The 22322-nt window shown below is 49.8% G+C and overlaps 1 protein-coding gene across 1 annotated transcript in view; it reads right to left on the reverse strand.

Annotated features, from left to right (window-relative positions):
* Nucleotides 1-22322, reverse strand: part of plxna4 (plexin A4) — a 270310-nt gene that overhangs the window by 12453 nt on the left and 235535 nt on the right. The window contains exons 23-29 of the mRNA XM_084448068.1: nt 19644-19710; nt 18847-18993; nt 17222-17381; nt 13123-13226; nt 8573-8672; nt 5864-6054; nt 2013-2182 (exon numbers count right to left, since the gene is read on the reverse strand). Of these exons, the coding sequence (XP_084304194.1) occupies nt 2013-2182; nt 5864-6054; nt 8573-8672; nt 13123-13226; nt 17222-17381; nt 18847-18993; nt 19644-19710 (939 nt within the window). The remainder of the gene's footprint in view (nt 1-2012; nt 2183-5863; nt 6055-8572; nt 8673-13122; nt 13227-17221; nt 17382-18846; nt 18994-19643; nt 19711-22322) is intronic.

Genomic DNA, 22322 nt, shown 5'->3' on the forward strand with positions numbered 1-22322 from the left:
TTTTCCATGTCTAAGGCCGCGTGTCCACCAACAAGCTGTACTGTATGTAGCTAAACCTCTCCGAGCTCAGAGCTTAGAACGCACAAGAGCTTAGAGCTTGGCTACCCATGCTCTAGCTCCGTTAGCACAGAGTGTCGTGTTTTTGACTGGAGTATGAACTACTGTAGCTAAGAACAGCTGTTTCGTCAGAACAGCTTTTTACAGCTTTTTACTGCGCGTTAGCCAAAAAAGTGAAACTTTTTTCAACTGAAAAAAATAAACAAACCCTAAAGCCCATAGCGCTAGAGCTCTAAAAAGCACTTGGAACACTAGAGCTCATTACCCAAACAACAAGAAAACATTCCAGCTCTACGCACCCTAACTCTTCACTCTTACCAAGTCTACTCAGCAGGACAGGACATCGTTTCCTGTCAGGCCCGCTCTCTCTCTCTGAGGCTTGTTTCTGAAACCTACCGAGCGCTTGTTTCTACACGTGCTTGTTTCTAAAACCTACCCAGACGTGTGTTCTATGTCCTCAGTCTCGGGTTAGTTTAGATCAATCTATTCCCAGAGAATGACACCAGCCAGGGGGACAGTCTGGGCTGAAGAGAGGCCTGAGAGGGGAGTGTGTGTGTGTGTGTGTGTGTGTGTGTGTGTGTGTGTGCGCGTGTGTGTGTGCAGACACGGTGGCCGGGGTTTGGGGTTTGATGGTGTGTGTGATGAGGAAGGGTTTATTGTGATTTGAGTCTGGGGGTCTGTCGTTCCATCACTCTGTACAATCACGCTGATCGGAGGCCGGTATTTTGCTGTGATTGCAGCGCTCTGGAACCAGCGTGGGCTGTTGGGCACACCGCTGAGGAATACGCACGCACGCACGCACGCACGCACGCACGCACGCACGCACGCATGCACACACACACACACACACAAACACAACAAAAAAACATCCCGTGCAGAGCGGACCTCAAAGTAGCATCAGCACAAAGACCCTGTGTGTGTGTGTGTGTGTGTGTGAGATCTGAGTGTGTTTGTGATAAATTGCTAGTTAACGCCCTTCCCCCCCTTCCCCCCCCCCCCCCCCGTATGAGAGCGATTCCATTAAAGTCTAATGTAAGAACTGAGCTCTTCGGAAAACACTTAACACATTCTCGCAAATGGGGGCAATAACGCAGACGCAGGGAGAGGGATCTAAATTAGAACCATTAAAGTAATGTAAATAGTCACTCCCCCTCTATCCCTCCCTTCCCTTTCCCCCCCCTGCCCTGCCAGACATCAATTTTAGGACCGCAGCCCCCATGGTCCTTTGGGCCCGGGCTGAGTGATGCATGATGGGACCTTGGCGGAGGCCGGGAGGCTAATGAGATATTAGTGTGTGTTTAGCTCCCACTGAGTCCTCTTCCCCCCTCCATTCCTCTCCCACCTCTCTCTCTCTCCCCTCCCCCTCTCTCCCCTACTCGGATCCACTCCAGCTTAGTTAACCCCTGTACCCCTTCAGGAGGTGGCGACGCAGGTCTAAATTAATCGGCGGATATTAATTTGGCGCCACTTCCTTCGCCCGTCCCCCTTCCCGTCCCCTCATCGCCTTGGAGATTTCCGTGCATCTTTGCCACCCCGGCAACCGTGGCAATGCCAGACTGGGCAGCCTATTGGATTAGCTACCAGTGGTTGGTTTTAATGAAGATTACACCCCTGTGGTACAGAGATATGCAAAGAGGAGGAGGAGGAGGAGGGGGAGGAGGCAGAGGAGGGGGAGGCGGGGGGAGGTGGAGGCGGGGGAGGAGGAGGAGGAGGGGGAGAGGGAGGAGGAGGAGGAGGGGGAAGAGGAGGAGTGGCGGTGGGTAAGAGACTTAGAGCCGGGGGCCAAGAGAGGAGTAGTATGTCTGTGTCATGTGTGTCACTGCGTGAAAAGAGGTCTATCCGGACAATCTGATGTATTCGGCTGTATCTATATGCGGAAGTATATAGGATTATTCCAGTCTGGATACACCTCTTTAAATCAACCTCGACTGGGTCATAGTGAAGACAGCTCTCACCAGTTGCTCTTCCATGTGTGTCTGACGTGTGGGTCGTGGATGCTATGTTTGTCCGCCTGCTCGTCCAGGAAGTCAAACATGTACTTGATGGCGAGGGGCAGGGCGCTTCCCCGGTGGGCCGTGCTGAAGATGGTCTCGAACAGGTCGTCCACAAACTTCTGTAACGTGCCCTGTGTAGGGGAGGAGGGAGGAGAGAGAGGGGAGGAGGGAGGAGAGAGAGGGGAGGAGGGAGGAGAGAGAGGGGAGGAGGGAGGAGAGAGAGGAGGTCAGTGAGCCGTGATGCGAACCGTACCGTGGGGCGTCAGACGGCAGCTGGTATCCGGGTTCAAACCCACCAGCTCGATTAACGACGAACACATTTAGCTTGCTGAAGAGCGAGCTCAAGGCAAAGTGGGTCTTGTAAATCACATCACCTGCAATAATTGTATTCTCTGCTTAAATTCTTCCCCTAGGTGATATTATGCCATCTCATTCCATTTTTATACTGATGACACAGAGCTCTGCCTGAAAATTAAACCCAATGAGTTGAAAATAATTCATCATTGTTGATGAGTCAAAGATATTAATTCTAGGCCCAAGGCTCCTAAAAGGACAAATACAATCCCATTTGGGGTTTCTCATATCTAATGTGATCTAGAAACATATCCAGATCTTAGTTCTGAGTCTCATGTGAAGATATTAGTTCAGTCATGTTACTTCTTGTTGAGTCCTTTGAAGAATAAGATCAATCATCTCTTATAGTGATGTGGGGACAAGTAATGCATGCTTTTTCGCTCCTGTTTAAGCCACCATGCTATTTCTCGACCTTCAAATAGCACAACATTCAGCAGCGAGGTTGTTGTATCAATACTAGAAAGAGAGCCCACATTACCCCAGTCCTTGGCTCTTGGCACTGGCTTCCATTTACTTTTAGAGTGGACTTCAAGATTCTGCTAATTACATTCAAGGCAAGACAGGATCTTGCTCCCGAGTATATTAGTGATCTAACTCCTCTCATATCAGAAAGGCCTGATCTGAGATCAGCAATAAAGCTCTCTGCATTTAGTATCTCTCTGTTATGCTTATTTTATGTATATCTCTAGGATTCATGGTTAAGATTATTGTTATGGGGTGCTATGTGCAATGCTTGCTTATTATTATTATAATATGATGTATTCCATGAATCTCAAAAGTGAGGTGTTTTGGGAGTATGTGTGTGCGTGTGCGCGCCAGTGGGTGCGTGCGTGTAAGCGTGTGTGTTCGCGGGGTGGCGTACGCCTGTTTCTGCCTCACAAAGTGTGTGTTCATCTCCTCTCCCGTATCTCTGCTGTGGTTGTCCGTGCGTCGTTCCCCCAGACCCAGTCTCCACACCCCTAAACCTGGGTCGGGGGCACGGTGGAAAATGGCTATTTCCCAGTTCACTTTTAATAACATCTGAGAACAGGCAGCACATCTCCTAAGCCTCTTTGTGCTGGAGCGGATTAGCTTGCACACTGCTCCATTCACACTAATGTGATTTATGTTGTCGACTTGAAGGAGGGGAGAGAACAACAGACAGGGAAAGAGATAGAGAGAGAGAGAGATAGAGAGAGAGAGAGAGATAGAGAGATAGAGAGAGGGAGAACGGGAATCTAATCCACTTGTAACGAACGAGCTGATAGAATGCCGAGACAAGGATTGAGAGAGAGAGAGAGAGAGAGAGAGAGAGAGAAATGAGAGGACTGCTATCTGGAGCAAGCCACCGACTGTGTGAGATGAGGTGTGCACAAACTCGGCAAATACAAATCCCATTTGAGTGTGAACGGTGAGCGCGTCTGAGAGAGGAGAGGAGCGAGAGCGAGGCAGGGGGCGGCGTTAACTGACGATGGCGTTATAATTCTAGTGTGGCCCACATTGACAGCTTATTGTTTGCCTATGAAGATGAAAACACATATTTCTGTATCAAAACCCCTTTGTCGTCATCCCCTGGCGTCAGGAGGCAACGGGGGGCTGGAGGTAACAGGTGTGTGTGTGTGTGTGTGTGTGCGCGCGCGTGTGTGCGCGCGCGCCAGCCTCGCAACGACGATGACAGGTGTTCTCCGGCGTCACTGTAGACATACACTGATAACATTATCATCGTAGTCATCATCATCATCATCATGGCTGCTAATGTACCCCACCACCCCTGTGTTAGACTGCACTCTAACAGACGGTGCGTCAACCGGCCCGGTGGACCAATCAGGGCCGCCTCGCCATTTAGACGAGCCCGGAGGATAAACACAGCCAGGCTGGCCCGGAAGAGGGAGGAGAAGGGTGGAGGAGTGCCATCAAGCCCCCCGCCTCCTTCTCTCTCTCGCTCCGTATCTTCCTCTTCCTCTCCCTCTCTCAGAGTGACGCTGACGGTGCTAATACGGGAGACGTCAGGACCCGGACGACCCGGCGTGTTTATTGGCGAGGTGGAAGCCAAGCGCAGTCAATTACAGCGCTGTCTGGCCCCGCCGTTCATCACCAAGAGAGATGCCCCCCCCACCAAGATAAACTGGTTATTCCACAAAAACAATCCATCAGAAAACATGACACGTTGTCGGCATTCACCGGCCAGGGTAATCACAGGGAAACAGACCATTTTCTGAGGGGACAAGGTCTGTGTGTGTGTGTGTGTGTGTGTGTGCGTGTTATGTGTGTGTCGATTTACTGTTTCAACACAGCATGTTTAGTCGGCATCTGTGTGAAATTATAGGAATAAGTGTTGGATTTTAATTGTGTGTGTGTGTATGTGTGCATGCGAGAGAAAGAGAGAAAAGGAGAAAGTGAGAGAGAGAGGGCGAGCATGTATTTGATTGTAGGGTGGTTCTTCTACATGTGTTTCACAGAGAACGGTGCCATACGAATTACAAAGTTCCACAATGATTGCGCAGTGTCTGGCAACCAACGCAACAGCCTGGAGAAATGACAGACGACATACAGTCTCTCTCCCTCTCTCTTCTCTCCCTCTCTCTTTTTCTCTCCGCGTGTCGCCAGCGCGTGTGTGTGTGCGCATGTGTGAATCCTGCCACTTAGCGTCCCGATTCTAGAAACACAAACGCCGAGTGCCTTCCGTTTGAAACGTTAAGCGACGACGGACCGCCGATCAAACCCTGACCGTGAAACATCCACTAAACACAAATTACAATCTGGCTCTCTGGGATCTTCCAATCGCCTCCATTCTCTCTCTCTCTCTCTGTCTCATTCTCTTCCTTCTGTTTTGTTTAAACAAGGTTCCTAAGAGAGCATTTGCAAGAGCTGTGAAACAGGCTATGTTCTCTGCCACATCTCTATTTTAACACCTCACAGTCAGATTGTCTCAATGTCACTGTGACATTAACAGGCACACGGTGCCGAGGCAAACCGGTTCAAATGTTTTTATTGTGATTTTAAAAATATCTATCTCTCTCTCTCTCTCTCTCTCTCAAGCCGGCGGCTGGTTGAGAGGGATGAAAATGTGCGGCGGTATTAGAAGCAGGATGGGCAATTTGTATTCGCAAGTGTAAACAAAGTCCCTATTCGATTCCAAACCAAATTAACTGTTTTTTTTTTTTTTAAGGCCAACGCTGCCAAGAAAGCCTCAAAGAGACTCATTTTATGGCTATTTCTATTTCTATTTCCCCCAAGATAACATCTCGTTCTGTAGCAACACCTTATAGCAGGCTGTGCCCTGGCTCTCTTTGCACCTCTATCATTAGACATGGCGTCATGTAGAAGTGACTGAGGAAATAGATACATCTGCATATTTTCACTTTGCTTTCAGAGCCTTGGGGGGGTTCAGAGAATACTTTCAAAATGGCCGACTATCAGGGGGAACGAGCGATCTAAACGGACCGGGAGAACGCCGAACTCCGCCCCCCTCGCCTTACCTTGGTGGCGAGCAGCCGCGTCAGGTAGATCTCGGACACCATCTTGCTTCCGCGGTCGCCCTCCTTCTGGTCACCGTGCTCGTGGTTCTTGACCAGGTGCCACACCTTGACGCCGCTCTCCTGGTCGGGCGTGATCATGGGCGTGCGGGAGCGCAGGCTGTCGGGGCTGCCCGTGTACTTGATCATGTTCTCTGTGAGGGGGGGCACAAAATGGCGGGGCGCGCCGCCGTCAGTCGACACGGGGCGGGAGAGGACAACATGAAGACAACCGGGATACAACGCTACCAACGCGGTAGACGCAAAACATACAAAGATAGTCAAAACATGAGCAACTGTGAGCAAAACTATACACACACGAGTTGGTGTGAAGAAGTGGTTTGGATGTTACCCAGCCTCGATATCGGGCATGAAACTGTACGGATGCCCATTTAGTCCATTTTTCATGACCTCTCCTTCCTGTGAGGGATAAGGCGGTGGTAGGAGTGGCCGACACAAAATCGAACAGGTGTCAGGCCAAATGAAATATGCATGGCCCACCCAACGGCAGAGAGTGGCGATGACATTTAGAAGCACACGGCTCAATGCATGTTTACACGGCGTAAAGAGAATTGATCAGCCTGAGCTCGTTTTGGGGGTGGGGGTGGGGGGTGAAAGAGAGAGAAGTTTTCTCCAAGGCAGACGCTGCTGAAATCAATCTGCCCAGAGAGACAAGAGGGAGGAGAGAAGTGAGGTTGGCAGAAGGAGAAGAGGAGACGAGGGAGGTGGAGAGCTGGGGAGGTGGAGAAGATGGAGCTCAAGTGCCAGAGAGAGAGTGTGTGTGTGTACATATACTGGGAAGGGTATGTGTGCATATTGACTATTCCAATATGTGTGTGTGTGTGTGTGTATGTGTGTGTGTGTGTGTGTGTGACAGTTTGTGTGTGTGTGTGTTCATATAAAGAAAGTGCCGGTCATATCTCAGTGTTATTGAGTGGGCCATATTTCACTGTGCCTGTGTAATAAGGCCAGCCATGCTCCGTGGAGTAGAGGGGAACATTCCGCACGCACGCAAGCACACACAGACGCCCACATGCACACACACACACACAGACGTCTTCTCTGAAATACTAGTCGATATAACACGCTGGAGTTTTGATTCAGAGGAAACTAAATCTTTCTCTTCGTCCCACTCTATCAAACTCAAATCCTCCTTCAATCATCTTCTTCTCTCAACATCTTCCTCTTCCATCTTTCTCCATTCTCTTCCTCACCCACCCTCACCTCGGTCTCCCCGTCCATCTTCCTCATTCCCTCGGTCTCTCTCCCTCTCCTTCTGTCTGTCTCTCTCTCTCGCTCTTTGTCTGTCTGTCTGTCTGTATGTCTGTCTCTCAATTCAATTCAATATGCTTTACTGGCATGAATGTCGGGTGAACAATATGCTATTCAATAATGACTCTTTTTCTCTCTCTCTGTCTATCTCTCTGTCTCTCTCTCTGTCTGTCTGTCTCTCTTTCTCTCTCTGTCTCTCTCTCTGTCTATCTCTCTGTCTCTCTATCTCTGTCTGTCTGTCTCTCTTTCTCTCTTGTTCTCTCTCTCTGTCTATCTCTCTGTCTCTCTATCTCTGTCTGTCTGTCTCTCTTTCTCTCTCTCTCTCTCTCTCTCTCTGTCTATCTCTCTGTCTCTCTCTCTCTCTCTCTCTCTCTCTGTCCCCCTCCCGTTCCCAGATTCAGCCTCTTGTCTCTCCAGAGTGAGTCCGTTGTGTTCAGGGGGAGCTCAGCTGGCCTGTTCTGAAGTGGCTCAATTCCCTGAGAAATCTCTGTTCTCCCTCACGGCCTCCTCATCTGTCGCTGACGCCACTCTGATTCGGACGCAAGAGGCGAGGTGAGATACTATGCAGATGAGATGTTAGCGCTAGCGTAGATGCTATGAAGACGAGGAGGTGTTAGCGCTAGCGTACAGTAGATGCAATGGAGATGAGGAGGTGTTAGCGCTAGCGTAGATGCTATGGAGATGAGATGTTAGCGCTAGCGTAGATGCTATGGAGACGAGGAGATGTTAGCGCTAGCGTAGATGCTATGCAGACGAGGAGGTGTTAGCGCTAGCGTAGATGCTATGGAGACGAGGAGGTGTTAGCGCTAGCGTAGATGCTATGCAGACCAGGAGGTGTTAGCGCTAGCGTAGATGCTATGGAGACGAGGAGGTGTTAGCGCTAGCGTAGATGCTATGCAGACCAGGAGGTGTTAGCGCTAGCGTAGATGCTATGCAGACCAGGAGGTGTTAGGTGTTACGAGGAGGATTTGAGTCCCGGGAGACAAGCGAAGTGCCTCTCCTCGATCCTGTTACCCTACAGACAGCGTCTTCCTTTCTGCTATAATCTTCTTATCCTGTCAGTTTGGCTCAGTTCGGTCCCTCGTCTCCCCTGGGTGCCTGTCAGAATCTGTTAGCTAATGGTAGCTAAACGCCAACAGAGCTTTATGGCTGGTTAGGGCGTCGCTCGTAGAGCTTTGCACTCCGACAGCCAAATGTGGAGTCATGTGGAATGAACAGTGCGCCCAGTAGGGGTTTGTGTAGTGCTACTAGTACTGAATGTTGTGGTTGTGCTGCTGGTTTAGAAGGAGGGTGTGCATACACAAATGGTTCATTAAAATCCTGGCATGGAAGCTAGTGTATCCACACCAGGGAATGTGTGTGTGAGTGCGTGTGTGTGTGTGTATGTGTGTCGGGCCATACCGTATTTGCTGGCGGAGGTTCTGGACACAGTGGAGTTGTTGACAGAGTTGTAGGCCGTCACCTGCTTGGGGACAAGTGCGACCACGGAATTATCTGGCACCTGCAGACAAAAACAGACACGCATACATTAGCTCTAGCTTCAAAACAATTCCAAATGGCTGTCTGCTCGAACACAGCTGGAAGCCATTCTGATGAACACCCGTCCCCATGGCGCTCAGCCAGTAATTGAAACCATAGATCATGATACGAGCGTAAATGGCGTCATCGTGCATATTCCCTTCATCAATTAGTGTTAGTTGTGAATACTGAGGGAGTAGATTTGATTAGAATGGGTGTGTGCTGGGTTCAACAGGCGCGCACGCACACACACACACACACACACACACACACGTTGAGTGACGGGGTGGGGGGTGGAGAGTGGGGGCTGTATGTGAGCGAGGGCATCAGCCTAGGTCTGTGTGCACTGGGACATCCCAGTCTCCCATTTCAATAATACCCATCCTCAGTGGTGTGTATAACAAGAGTGTGCACGGCTGAAGGTGTGTGTGTGTGTGTGTAAGACAGATAGATTCCCCATACCTGGGTGTTGATGGAATCATGGAATCAATTAACACAAATGGTTTAGTGGCTGTCCCAGCAGTGCACCCAGACCGGAACACACACACGCACGCACGCACGCACCCACGCACCCGCACACACACCCACACACACACATACACCTACACACACACACACACACACACACGCCTATTCTGCATATATGCCCACCAGCCTCTCCCTGGCTGAGACAGGGTTAATTGAAGTGGTCCCTTGGACAGAGTGGGAGTGCATGATGGGGAATAGGGGACAAGGGGGGGGGGCTTTATTAGATTGTAACATTTATTTCGCCAACTCCCCCCAACGGTCACCTCATGCATGATGTGATCCTATCACAGCACAGGACCCCTGGAAAAGGCTAGAGATCCCTCGGGGACGACCCGCCCCCCCCCCCCCCCACCCCTGGAGACGGACCCCCCCAGCCCCTGCGATTCCTCTGGGATTGACCCCCCCCAGCCCCTTGCGCCCGGCAACATGCTTCCTGATCACTAATCCTACATGTTCACTAGATCAGCAAATGAGATGAGAGGGAGGGAGGGTGGGGGCGGGGGAGGGGGGAGGCGTCCAGCTGGGACTGGACGGGGGCGGGGGCGCGGTGAGAACAGGACAGGAGAGGAGGGACAATGTTTATCTCGCTACAGCGAGGGGAGGCGGAAGGAGGAGAAACGGTGACTGGCGGAAGGAGGAGAAACGGTGACTGGCGAGGCGACGCCCCAGCCTGCGGCGCCGATGCTTCCCCCCCACCAGGAAATCAAACTTTGCAGTTTGAGGTTTGTGTGTCTGGACTCTGGACTGCTTTGATGGAAACGGATTAACGCGACATAATTGGGGCCTGATCCCATCCGGAGTGTAAGGCCCGTGTCTGGAGAGCGTTATAACGAGACAGCCGTGGATATCTGGAGGACATCGGGGGGGGAAGCGTCTGCGGGAAGTTCAGCTGACCGTATGGGGCTAACCCTTTACAACTTCCATAAGGGGTTACAGAAAACAAACGACTAATGTAGAGAGGATATACACGTAGGGGAAGTTAGTCAAGTAGAGTACGACACCAGGTCCAAGTGACGAAGACGAGGCTGAATGAGCCTGTGGCATGAGGGAGCGCCCCCCCCCCCCGGTGTGTGTGTGTGTGTGTGTGTGTGTCAAGGATTAGGCGCCATGCCCTCCTCTTCCCGTGCCTGAGAAAAAAAAAATTACTTCTGTCTTCATTATCGCATCTCCGATTCCAATCAGCGCCCGATCAACCCCGCCGCCGCCGCCTCCTCCGCCGCCCTCGCTCTCCACGCCCGTGACATTTAATTTAGACGCCATCGGGACCGTCCTCTCTCCCTCCAGAATAGGGGGATGACCTCACTTGTAGGGGCGGCCCGGTGCGTTTTAACCCGCGGAGAACGGGGAGCGCCGGGTCGGTTCCGTCTAGTCCGTCAGCGTCGGCCCGACGACGGCTTATGTGTGTCTACCTAACGGGCTGCTTGACTATGTGAGTGACAGATAGTATCTCCTCTCTTCTCCACCTCTCTTCCTCCCCTCAGATAGTATCTCCTCTCTTCTCCACCTCTCTTCCTCCCCTCAGATAGTATCTCCTCTCTTCTCCACCTCTCTTCCTCCCCTCAGATAGTATCTCCTCTCTTCTCCACCTCTCTTTCTCCCCTCAGATAGTATCTCCTCTCTTCTCCACCTCTCTTCCTCCCCTCAGATAGTATCTCCTCTCTTCTCCACCTCTCTTCCTCCCCTCAGATAGTATCTCCTCTCTTCTCCACCTCTCTTCCTCCCCTCAGATAGTATCTCCTCTCTTCTCCACCTCTCTTCCTCCCCTCAGATAGTATCTCCTTTCTTCTCCACCTCTCTTCCTCCCCTCAGACATGGAGATTAGTCCGTCTCTTCCCCCCCCCCCACCCCCCTTGCAGACTCGTGGGGGGCGGTCCTGTCGCTCAAACCCTGCTCCTTCTAAATGACCAGGAAGTGCTCTGACAGGACAGTCTATTACAGTGGCACGGTGGGGTCACCGTTAATCACCGGGCCGTACCAATATGCTCCCGAGAGGGGTGGGCGAGGAAGTCATGATTATAAAGGTTAGGCAGCCCTCAATGATCTTTATCAAGGCTTTTCTCACATATATGTGACGGTTGAAGCAGGGATCACTATAATTCCTGGGGTATTTAAACAATGTCTTATTATTTTCAGACACCGATACCGTATGTCTTCTTTGTGCACTGCATCGCCATGGAAATACTTTGTTCCTTTCTCCGTAAAAGAACGGTTTGGCTATTACTGTATGTGTATCACACAATATCGATGCTATTCACGACGCCATTCCCAAGTTTGCATCAACATAGAAGGACGCTACTGTGCTGCAGATACAGACCTGTAGCAAACACTTAATCTTCTCGCTGCTTGCATTCGCCACACGATCTCAATCTCCCCTTTCATGTTTCAATTAAATCGTTGTTTTAAAATCTGAAGCCTTGTTTTATCATTTCCTGCATCAACGCAGTCATTTACATGTCTTGAATCCCTTAGTGGTGCATTTGCATGAGCACGCACGCACGCACGCACGCACACACACACACACACACTGCTTGGAAGAGTTTCCTTTGAATCCAGCCGTTGGAAGGGTTAAACAACATTGAAACCGACTGATAAACAGCTCCCAATAAAACTCAGGGTGAATGATCAAACAGCATCAGCAGCTTAACACGCATAAACCAACATTGCGGCTGAACAAAAGAGCATACAGTAGACTCCCATACCGTGTGTGTGTGTGTGAGTGTGTGTGTGCGTGTGTGTGTGTGTGTGTGGCATCTCTAGAAGCTCTTGTCTAAACAAAAGCCTATCAGACAAATGCCTTGATACAGTGAACTACAGACTGCGCTGTCATAATCAAAGCCGGCACTTTAGTGAGTTCCTCTCAGTGTCTTCTGGAAATCAGTGCGATGTCAGCGAAGGTGGTGTGTGTTCGTGTGTGTGTGCTCGCGCGTGTCTGTCGATGGCGGCGAGTGTGTGGATGGAAGATGACAGAGAGTGAGTGAGTGAGTGAGTGAGTGAGTGAGTGAGTGAGGGAGGGAGGGAGGGAGGGAGGGAGGGAGGGAGGGAGGGAGGGAGGGAGGGAGGGAGGGAGGGACGGAGGGACAAATCGTGGCGAAGGTATGGAGAGGAAAATCAGTTAAGCAAATAAACAAATGCAAAACGCAAAATCTCCCTCCGGCTGTGTCTGATGAGGTCAGCGGGTCTGTATGGGCAGCGAGCTGTCAGATTGTGTGTGTGTGTGTGTGTGTGTGTGTGTGTGAGAGAGAGAGAGAGAGAGAGAGAGAGAGAGAGAGAGAGTGTGTGTGTGTGTGTGTGTGTGTGTGTGAGAGAGAGAGAGAGAGAGAGAGAGAGAGAGCAATCAAGAACGGGAGAGTATAAATGTATGTGTGTGTGTGTGTCTATACAAGTATGAATGCCTGTGTGTGAGATAGTCAGATAGTGTGAATTTGAGTGTGTGTGTGTGTGTGTGTGTGTGTTTGTGCGTGTGTGTGTACTTAAGGAGACCTTTGCATGGTAATCTATTTGATGAAACATTTATGAGCTGGGATACTGGCCTGCTGATTAAGGCTAAAGGTTTACTTGGAAATGGAATGAGCTTTCTGGGCAAGGTTACCTGGGAGTTTGTGACCTATATATTTACCTCGAGGACCATCGTCCATCATTCAAACACTCTGAAATAAATGGTCTCTACCAGATATTCTAGAGAAAAGACTGTTTTACCTCAAATTATATTGTATGATTACAGGTTCATGTTTATGGGGTATTTGCACCATTTTGCCCACACAATCACACAAACCACCTACAATATAACAAGAGTGTGCATGGCTGAAAGGGTGCGTGTGTTTGTGTGTGTGTGTGTGTGTGTGCTCGTGCGTGCGTTATAGACGGTATAGGCTGGGTAGAAGTGTGTGTTGTAGTGATGTGCGTACCTGGTAGTGAGCCAGCATGTTGAGTCTCTTCCAGTCACTCTCGATCTTGGTGCTGGTGTCCTCGTCCTGGAGGATCATGCGCTGACCGCGGCCCTGACGCCACTCTGGAAGACAAGGGGACAGACATGGCTGTGAGTACTCACTGGAAAACACTGGAAATATGGTTTCATTAGAGATAGATAGATAGATAGATAGATAGATAGATAGATAGATAGATAGATAGATAGATAGATAGATAGATAGATAGATAGATAGATCAGGTCAAGTAAATCAGGCTATCAACTTGATCAAATCAAATCGTGTGGCAATTCAAGTCACATCAGTAATGTTAACTGTAATGCCCAAGGAACATCTGAGACCATCTTAGCCCAGTATGTAAAATAATAAAATGTTTTTTTTTTTTTTAAACACATTAGTGACGGTGAAGTAATGAACTGTACTACTGGACACAAGTTAACCAGACAAACGGATCTGTGGTTTTATAACCTGTCCTGCACTAATGACTTTTTTTCACAAGAAGCAGTGATCGCTATCAGAAGGAGAATGTTGTTTTGCTTTCCAAACACGCGCTTGCCTTGAGCCAGGCTTGTCGGGTGACAGATGAGAGGGAGGGTGCTGGGGATTGACTCTGCCATATTTACGTGCGACTATCATTGTGAGACAAGCTATCGCTGTCTTTCAATAAGAGCGCGGGCAGAGGTACCGAGAGAGGGGAGGGACTGGTAGAAAGAGAGGAAAGAGAGAGAGCGAGAGAGAGAGAATGAGAGAAAGGACAGGGATAGAGGGAGAGAAAAGGAGACGGAAATTAATCACACCCTCTGCTTTGTTAGCTAGCGAGAGCGAGGGCCCTCCCTTGGCCGATCGATGGCCGTGATTACAGCCGGTAGCGGAGGGCCCACCACTTCCTTTTTCATCAGCCTCTTCCTCACAGCCCTAATCGACCGAGCTAAGCTCCCTGCTCAGCCCGCTCTCACTTGCTGGGGGAGACGAGGAAAACCTGGCAACCGGGGGGTGAAATGAACTCAGGGCCGGACAGAGACACCACATCACTGTTGCCCCCCCCCCCCACCGCACCAAGCTAGCAAACGTGCCCAGAGAGAGAGAGACCACAACCAAGACCGATAAATAGCATCTCCATACCTCCATACCATACCACCTTGTCTGATTAGAGATCAAATAGTACTGCAGCCTCAGCAACAGACAGGAACGTCCCTTCCTGGTGCATTCCTCCCATTACCATGACAAAAACCACACTATCGAGGAACAAACAAGGTGACTTTCCTATTGTTCACCATGTCGGCCGTATGAATAAGTTATCCCACCTCGCCTGCCACACTCTCCCGCTTTGATCACAAACAGCAAAACAAAGCCACAATCAGCCGGGGGATCATGGGACACGTCGTTTGGAAATCTCTGGGAATAATGGACTCCTAGTGTTTTCTCGTCTGTTGTGTGAGTTCCCTTTCTATAAACATGCAAATGGAGGCCGTCTCCGGTGGCGGCGGCAGGGTAAACACACTGGAGAGACGGGTAACAGGGTAAAAGGAGAGGAAAGAGACGAGTAAGCTTGGAGAGAAAGGGAGCAAGCTGAGACGACCTCCCTGGATCTTCCTCATGTGGAGCTCCTCCAGAAAGGGGGACCAGGGTTTTCACAGGGCAATTAACCCCAGGCTGTGCACACCTGTAGCTCATTAAGCTAAGGGGCCCAGGCGGGAACTGGTGAGGAGAGGACCAGCCGACTCAGGCCAAGAGCATCCATTTTTGTTGTAGTTAACTAGCCGTGCTCTGCTGGGTCTCCAGACGTCGCCGCGTGAGGCCAGGTGAAAGCCCCGGAGTGATCCCTTGAGGGAGTTTTAAATTGTGTGTGTCCATGTGTCCGTTTGTAGTATATAGTGTATATATATATATATATATATATATATATTATAGTATGAGATTTTAGAGCTCAATTCCGTTTGCACACCAGCAGGGGGCAGTCGAGATACGCTCATAAACCTCTTCACCGCTTACTTCACCGTCTGGGTGTGATTGGTTGTGAAGCAGCAGGGGTGGAACGAGAGTGCGCTGTGGGCTACGCTCTGCTCTCGTGTCCCGTTCTAAGTTTGCGGCGCCCCTGGTGACACTCCGTGGCTGCCTGCCACAACATCCAAACAAATTATGTGCAGAAATACACAGGCGTGCACACATAAACACACACGCACGCACACACACACACACACACACACACACACACACACACACACACACACACACACACACACACACACACACAGTGGCCTTGCCTGCTTTGTGCCCACACTCTGTCTCTTCCAATGGTGTCGCAGCTGAGGGAATTAAAAGCGCTACCTGGCTGGGACAGGACCACTCCCGTCCAATTTGTTTCAGGAGCGGTTGCGAGATGGAAGCTGGCACAATCCCATTACTTTTATCAGGCCTCTGGATCGCCTGTAGTGTGTGTGTGTGTGTGTGTGTGCAGGGCGGTGGGGGAGTGTCTGTGCTCAGGAGTAGAGCTGATCAGTGTGTAGAATGCAGAGGCACTTCCCTCCGCATTCAGAGCGAAACCTTGTTTCCTTCTTCATTCCTTTTATTGTGTCTTTTATGTCACATAATTGAGACCCCTCCCCCCTTTAATGCAGTCCAGGACCACGTACACACCGAGGGGGGGGACTCCTACTGTATGGACTATTCCCAAATCCTCTATAATAATAAAACAAGAATATGATACAGCGTGCCGCATAGCTGCATATGGAGGGCCATAAAACCGCTTCACGCTCGTCAAAGCGACTAAAACCAAACACCTCACTTATCTGAGACAGCCATTCCCCTCAGGACCGCCCCCCCCCCCCCCCCCCCCCTTAATCTCAGAGGTCGGGTATTAACATGCTATTGCTAAAACACACCAGGGACTCCAGCAATCCGCCTTGATATATTGAACCATAAAAGATATGGCCGTCACCGGCGTGGTGGCCAGGAGGTATCTGTGGATATACAATCAGGGTTACACACACGTGCGTGGGCTTAATAGACTGTGTGGTGGGTAAATCTGGTGTGTGTGTGTGTGTGTGTGTGGGGGGGGGTACGAACACAGCGCACTGCGTTTTCTCTCAGGCAGCGGGGAGGGTAAGAAAAGCGAATCTTTTCCACGCGTTGGCCCAAAAAATAACTTCTCTAGGAGGTTGTGGGATCCCAGGGCCCCCGGATTGATTACTTGATCAATCATCTGAGTCAGACTGTCGTCAACAGGCGTCCGATCGATGCCAAGTTTGGGGTAGAAAGAACAATCTCAGCCAAAGTCATGAGAGCCAAAGTGCTGGAGCTCAGATCCCAGGAGGTCTGGGAGAGGCTGATCTCTTGTCTCAGTGAAGAACAACGCCGTCATTTGGAGAGTCTCTGGAAAATCAATGACTGCCTCAGATCACAAGATTGTTGGATGTTTAGAAGGTCCTCGACAACAGAAAAGCTATAAACACTGTCATGAGAGGAACGGTTGAATTCTTGGGAGCACGCTACAATATTTCGAATATGCATGAGCCTTGTCAGACTGAAAGTAAAAAAAAAAAGGTTTTTAAGTGGTGCAACCGATTCTATCATATGGGTCCATTCATCCGTGTGTGTGTGTGTTTCTGTTCGTTAGTAGAAGGACATCCTCACACTGCTCCCAAAGTGCTTTAATAAAGTACAACGTTTCAACCTACAAGGTCTTTGTCAGGTACATCATGCGTTTTTGTTCGTACTGTAGCATGAGATTTAGACAAAGCAGGAGAAGCCGGTACCGTTGCAAACCAGCAGAGGGCAATAGAGACTGCTCATGAACCTACACCGCTTACTTCACCACTTGGGTGTAATTTTTAAGTGCCATATAGTAGCCCATGGAACATCTTTTCAATACATGTTTTCAAGTAAGGTCATCTTTCAGAAGAGTTATTCTTGACTACTTCCTGGTCACAAAGGTCACTGAGGCCATGCCCTGTTACCGGGTCGTGTGATGTAATGTGATCCCTCAGGTCGTTTGACTTTAAAGTGTTCCCTGGCCATGATGGGATCCTTCAAGCAGCTTTATCATCTAGACCTACTGTATGGTTACAGTGGAACATCTTACCCAGGTCCATGTCGGAGGCTTTCTGTCTGTGGGAGTGGGGCACGTTCTTGTAGATGGCGTCTAGGATCTTCTCCTTCACCTGGCTGATGGTGTCACAGTTGAGCACCTTCACCTGGATCTCGGGACTCTTCTCGTTGTCCGGGTGGATGCAGTTGAACACCTGAAGGCACAGTAACAGCTCTTTATGGGTGGTCATGGTCTTCTGTTACACTGGTAATACGGTTTTAACTGATTTAGAGACCTGAATATAGCTACTAACTAGTAGACCTTTAAGACAGGGAATAGAGATTGATAGACAAGGAATATAGAGTAGAAACAGACACTCGTCACTAGACTAAGAATTGTCTTCAAACTTTTAACACCAAAGACAGAGACGAGCTAGAAAGTTGAAAAAAACAATAATAGTCATATTAAGTCATAAGTCATTAAGCTCTATGGTAATATGGGACATTTTATTTCACTAATTATTAAATTATAAAAAAATAATTAAATGATTAAAAATACTAATTATAAATTATTAAAATCTCTAATCAAAAATTGATGAGGTGATTTGGGTATCTTGGATTACAGTTCTTTTCTTGTTCAAACTCAAAGTTCAGTTCTTGGTTATTAGGTGTAACAGCAGCCATTTTGTGTCTGTCAGCAGCTGTGAATGAGTCGTCTCTGTAATTGCGGGACTAGAAAAGGCTATTGAGAAAAAAAAAGGTTTCCCCTGTGGAGAGATACAACGACACCGTGTTACGCTGTCTCCAGTCGATGCGCAGTTAACAGGCTAATTATCGTCATCATAGTCATCATCGTTTCAGGTGACGACGGCGGCCATCATCATCATTGTTACTTTCACCTGACATACTGTAATTACAAGGAGAAGACTAAGATTTACATGGAAATGGAAATGAAACTCATTATAGCCCCATGCTGTACTCCAATTTTATACCCTCATTGGCAAATAAGCACAGGTTGTAAAAAGGACAGTATCATCAATCCTTCTGGCGACAGGCAGATTGATGGAGAAACAAATGTAGGTTCAGCCGGCTGATAGATCTCCGTCCAGATCCCCACAAGCCACAATGTGGACTTCATTCAGAATGACAGATGACAAAACGAAACAAATCAAACTTTATTTGTATAGCGCATTTCATACACAAAGGCAACACAATGTGCTTTACAGAGCGCTTTTCATTTCCGATGCAGAGAGAGAGTAGGGAGGACAAGGGAGGGAAGGAGGGGACAAGCAAACATCTTTCTGGATGTCTAGCCTTCTGTGGTGACTGCACAGGTCAGGAGAGGGAGAGAAGAGGGAGGAGAGGAATGCAGAGTGGAGAGGACCTGCGACAGACGAGTCCAGTAAATACCGGCGCAGAGAACAGAACGTTTGCGTTCCTTCCTATCCCCAACCTCTCGCCCTCGTCGGCGTCCCTTCCTTGACAACTCGGGGCCGTCGCAGGAAGTGAGGTCAGCTCTCCGTGCCCTCTCTCCTGTCAGGCGTGGAAAACCAGACGGCGGCAGACGTGTCTCGCGGCCCACAACCCCCTTTGCTGTCTACGACCCCCAAATGGCGGCCCCGGTGGTATATACCCCGTATCGCCCCCCTCCCCCTGGTGGGGTGCAGTCACCCGCCTTACCAGCATCTTGTAGTCGATTTGCTGTCTGATGAGCTTGTCTTCGCTGAGCGAATAGCGCGCCTCGCCGGTGATGGAGTCGATGGGGCCTTTCTCCATCTGTTGCTTGATGGCGCAGAAGAGGGAGAAGAGGGGTTCCCCAGCACACTCCTGGACACAGACAAGGGGGGCGGGGTTATTCAGATTAGCTCTAGACACAACTCTGTACCACCAAAGCACAATAGTTGTAGAACGCTAGTTCTCGGGTTCAAAAATACACAGGTAGGTAGGATTAGTCAAGTTAAGTTGTCGAATCACATCGAAACCCCTGTCTCTGCCACATAGGCCATAAGGACAGTTTTACAGGCTATCGCCAAGTAACCTTTGCTGAATTTAGAAGTGGAGTTTAGAGAAGTTAGAAGGTAGATTAATGGCGAGTAAAGTCGCCAAGACAGACGCCTGCAACCGAGCCCAGCTCCGAAAACCCTGTCGTTCATCAAACAAGGGAGACGCGTCGTCTATCAGCCACTCCCCTGCAGTCTGATAGAGAGGGATGGCGAGGAAGAAACGCTCTCCACCCCAGAAAATAAAGCTCCCCAGACCGTCCTTGTGGACTCCAGGCCCTCCCACGCGTGAGCGCCGCACCATCACAACAACAGATTCACACTAATCCAGGCCTTGACGATGCTAACTGACAACGTGAATCAAGTGCATGGCTACATGCATGACCCAAACTGAGAGAAAATGTACAAGGACAGAAACGCATTCAGAAAGATAATCTATTTCCACAGATTTCTAGCATCTCCAGTGACTGTATTTACCTTGAGGAACTTATAGAGCAGGAAGGTGAACCAATTGGTCAGCATTTTCTCTGCTACGGACTCCGTCCTGAAAAAGGAGAGACAGAGAGAGAAAAAAAGAGAGAGAGAGAGAGAGAGAGAGAGAGAGAGAAGGAAGAAAATGAACATATGATCCTCACACTCTTTATAACCATCATAAATATTCAACATTATAGCCACAGCCGTCAACAATTTCACAGAAACGATGATAATGCTAATGAATAGGCTTTTGTTACACAAATATAATGGCGAAAACATGAATTGGCTGCCCCCCCCCCACACACACACACACACCGCCCCCTCCCCTCAATCTTCCGAGCGGCTTTTATACTCAGGCACGCCACAGGCACCTAATCTATGCGGGGGCCCTAATTCAAGGGGAACCAATTAAAACCTTTATTTGATCCCTGCAGATTGATGTCATTAGATGCGGACCGGGCTGCATGTAATAACACTGGCCTCATTATGAACTTGTCCCCTGCCATTCATCGCAGCCACCTAGCTCTGGTTACCATAGAAAGTGAGTGAATGGGCCCGGTATACCGTCACCCCTCTCCCTCTCTCCCTCTCTCCCTCTCTCTCTCCCTCTCTCTCTCCCTCTCTCCCTCCCTCTCCCTCTCCGGGTTGGGGGGTGCCCGGGGGGAAATGGGGATGGGGATGTGAATGGCGAATACGCATACATGTTCACAACAATAACAGGGGAAGGTGGGGTTGGGGGGGGGCGGGGATATCGGATATCCTTTAACACGACCTGCCCTGGTGCTGCCAAAAGGGGAGTACGGGTATAATCTGCCCCAACCCAACCCCTCCCGCCCCCTCCCCTCCCCACCCGCCTGGCTTTCATTGAGGCACGGCTACCGGCGTCAATATTTTAGGATTAGGGGCCGCTGTGTGCTATTGTGTGTGTGTGAGTGTGTGTGTGTGTGTACCTGCAGCACCATTTTAAAGGACCTCTGGGATAGAGAGAGACGGAGTGCTACAGTGGGAGGGGGTGTAAACTGCTGTGCCAGTGGGCAGAGCTCCACCGCCAGAGTTGGCAGAGCACCTGCAGGGGATTAGCTTCCTGCCTCCGCTGGCTGTGCCCCCCACTCTCCTTTCCAGGCCCGGCCGCCTCCGCCCCCCCCCCTTGTCCGTCCGGCGGATCCGCCGGGGTCAACGAGGTTGCGATTCATCTTTCCTTTCATGTGTCCCTCTCCCCCTCCCTCCTCCCGGCCCAGCCTGGAACCTGTAATCATATGGCTTCCAAACGCTGTCCGTGTCCAAAACACCACAAGCACATCTATCAAGGGGAAGAAAAGAGATCGTACAAAAGTGTGTGTGTTCAGGGGGAGGGGGAGAAGGAAGGGGGGTCTCAGTAGAAAGAGAAGAATAAAAGTATGGACTTCCTCTCTCTTTGGACTTCCTGTCTCTCAACTTCCTTTCTGCCACCCATCACAAATCGTGTTTATGGCGTGTATGTGTGTGTGTGTGTGCTGTGTGTGGGCGTGGGTGTTGAAAGAGTGTCAGTCTGAAAGTGAATGTGACTTGTGTTTACCAGTGTGTCTGTGTGTGCCTATGTGTTGTGAGTGCGTTTGTGTGTGTGTGTGTGTGTGTGTACCTATAAGACTGTGTTTCATTGGCAGAGCGAGCCAGTAATGATTGTGTTTTGGCGTGGCCCCAGCCGTTCCCTCATGCTTGTTCTTATTCAAAGCCCGTCTACCGGGATGGAATAAAATACCCTGGCATCAGACCTTCCTACAGCACTGTCGCCACATCCCAACAGGATTCCCGCAGCCACAGGACACATGTGCACACCGTAGCCAATCAGCGACGCCGGGTCGACATTACTGCGATGTGATGTACCCAGCTGGCGCAGGGAAGCGTGCCCGCCTGGCGCCCAGTCAGAGAGGCGACGGGTGTGTGGAGCGATCCAGAACACGGGCAGCTCTCTAGTACTTAGTTCCCCCTGATTACCAAGTCAGTTTGGCGTTGCCGCAGTGATGGGAACCAAAGGATTGCTGGAGGCAGATACTGTACTAGGGATACGCTTCATAAAAAAGAGGCTTAGCTCTCTAAGGATTTTTAGACATGTCTGCCACGTACCAGCGGTTATTTTCAGCTCTGCGCTACACCAGCCATCTGGCTAGCACCTATAAAGTGATCATGAAACACACGGATGTAGATGCTGCACCACGGAGGAAACGAACAGAACGGGCTTCACGTTACAGATTGCTCGGTATCTCAGTTCGTTCTAAGACCACGGAGTTCAGAGCTTGAGGTGTTTAGTTAATATGACGCGCCAAATGGTTTGCTTCGCATAACCATCTGGGAACTCTCTGTTGGAATCTGTTTGGAAAAGGGCAAGCAGGTGATTGGAGGAGCCAGCTGTCTATCAGCATCTATCAGGCGCTAACTTCGGTCACACCTAAACCTGCCCAGTGGGGAATGCTGATTGGGCACAAACAGATCTCTATGGAGAGTGTCCAGACTGATTTGCGAGAGAAACAGGATGTGAGCTTGCGAGATCAGGATGATCTCACGAGGTTAGTGTTTAGAAGCTCTTTTGGTGCTTGTTATAAATGTTCGGATTCTCATAGGTTAGTATCGAGGTTTGGTGCATTGTGGGTACAATTATCATAGTGATCATAGTTTGGATAAGTGCTTTGTTTGGTACGAGTTTGC

Source organism: Borostomias antarcticus (assembly GCF_949987555.1).
Source record: "Borostomias antarcticus genome assembly, chromosome: 13".
Classification (NCBI taxonomy): Eukaryota; Metazoa; Chordata; class Actinopteri; order Stomiiformes; family Stomiidae; genus Borostomias; species Borostomias antarcticus.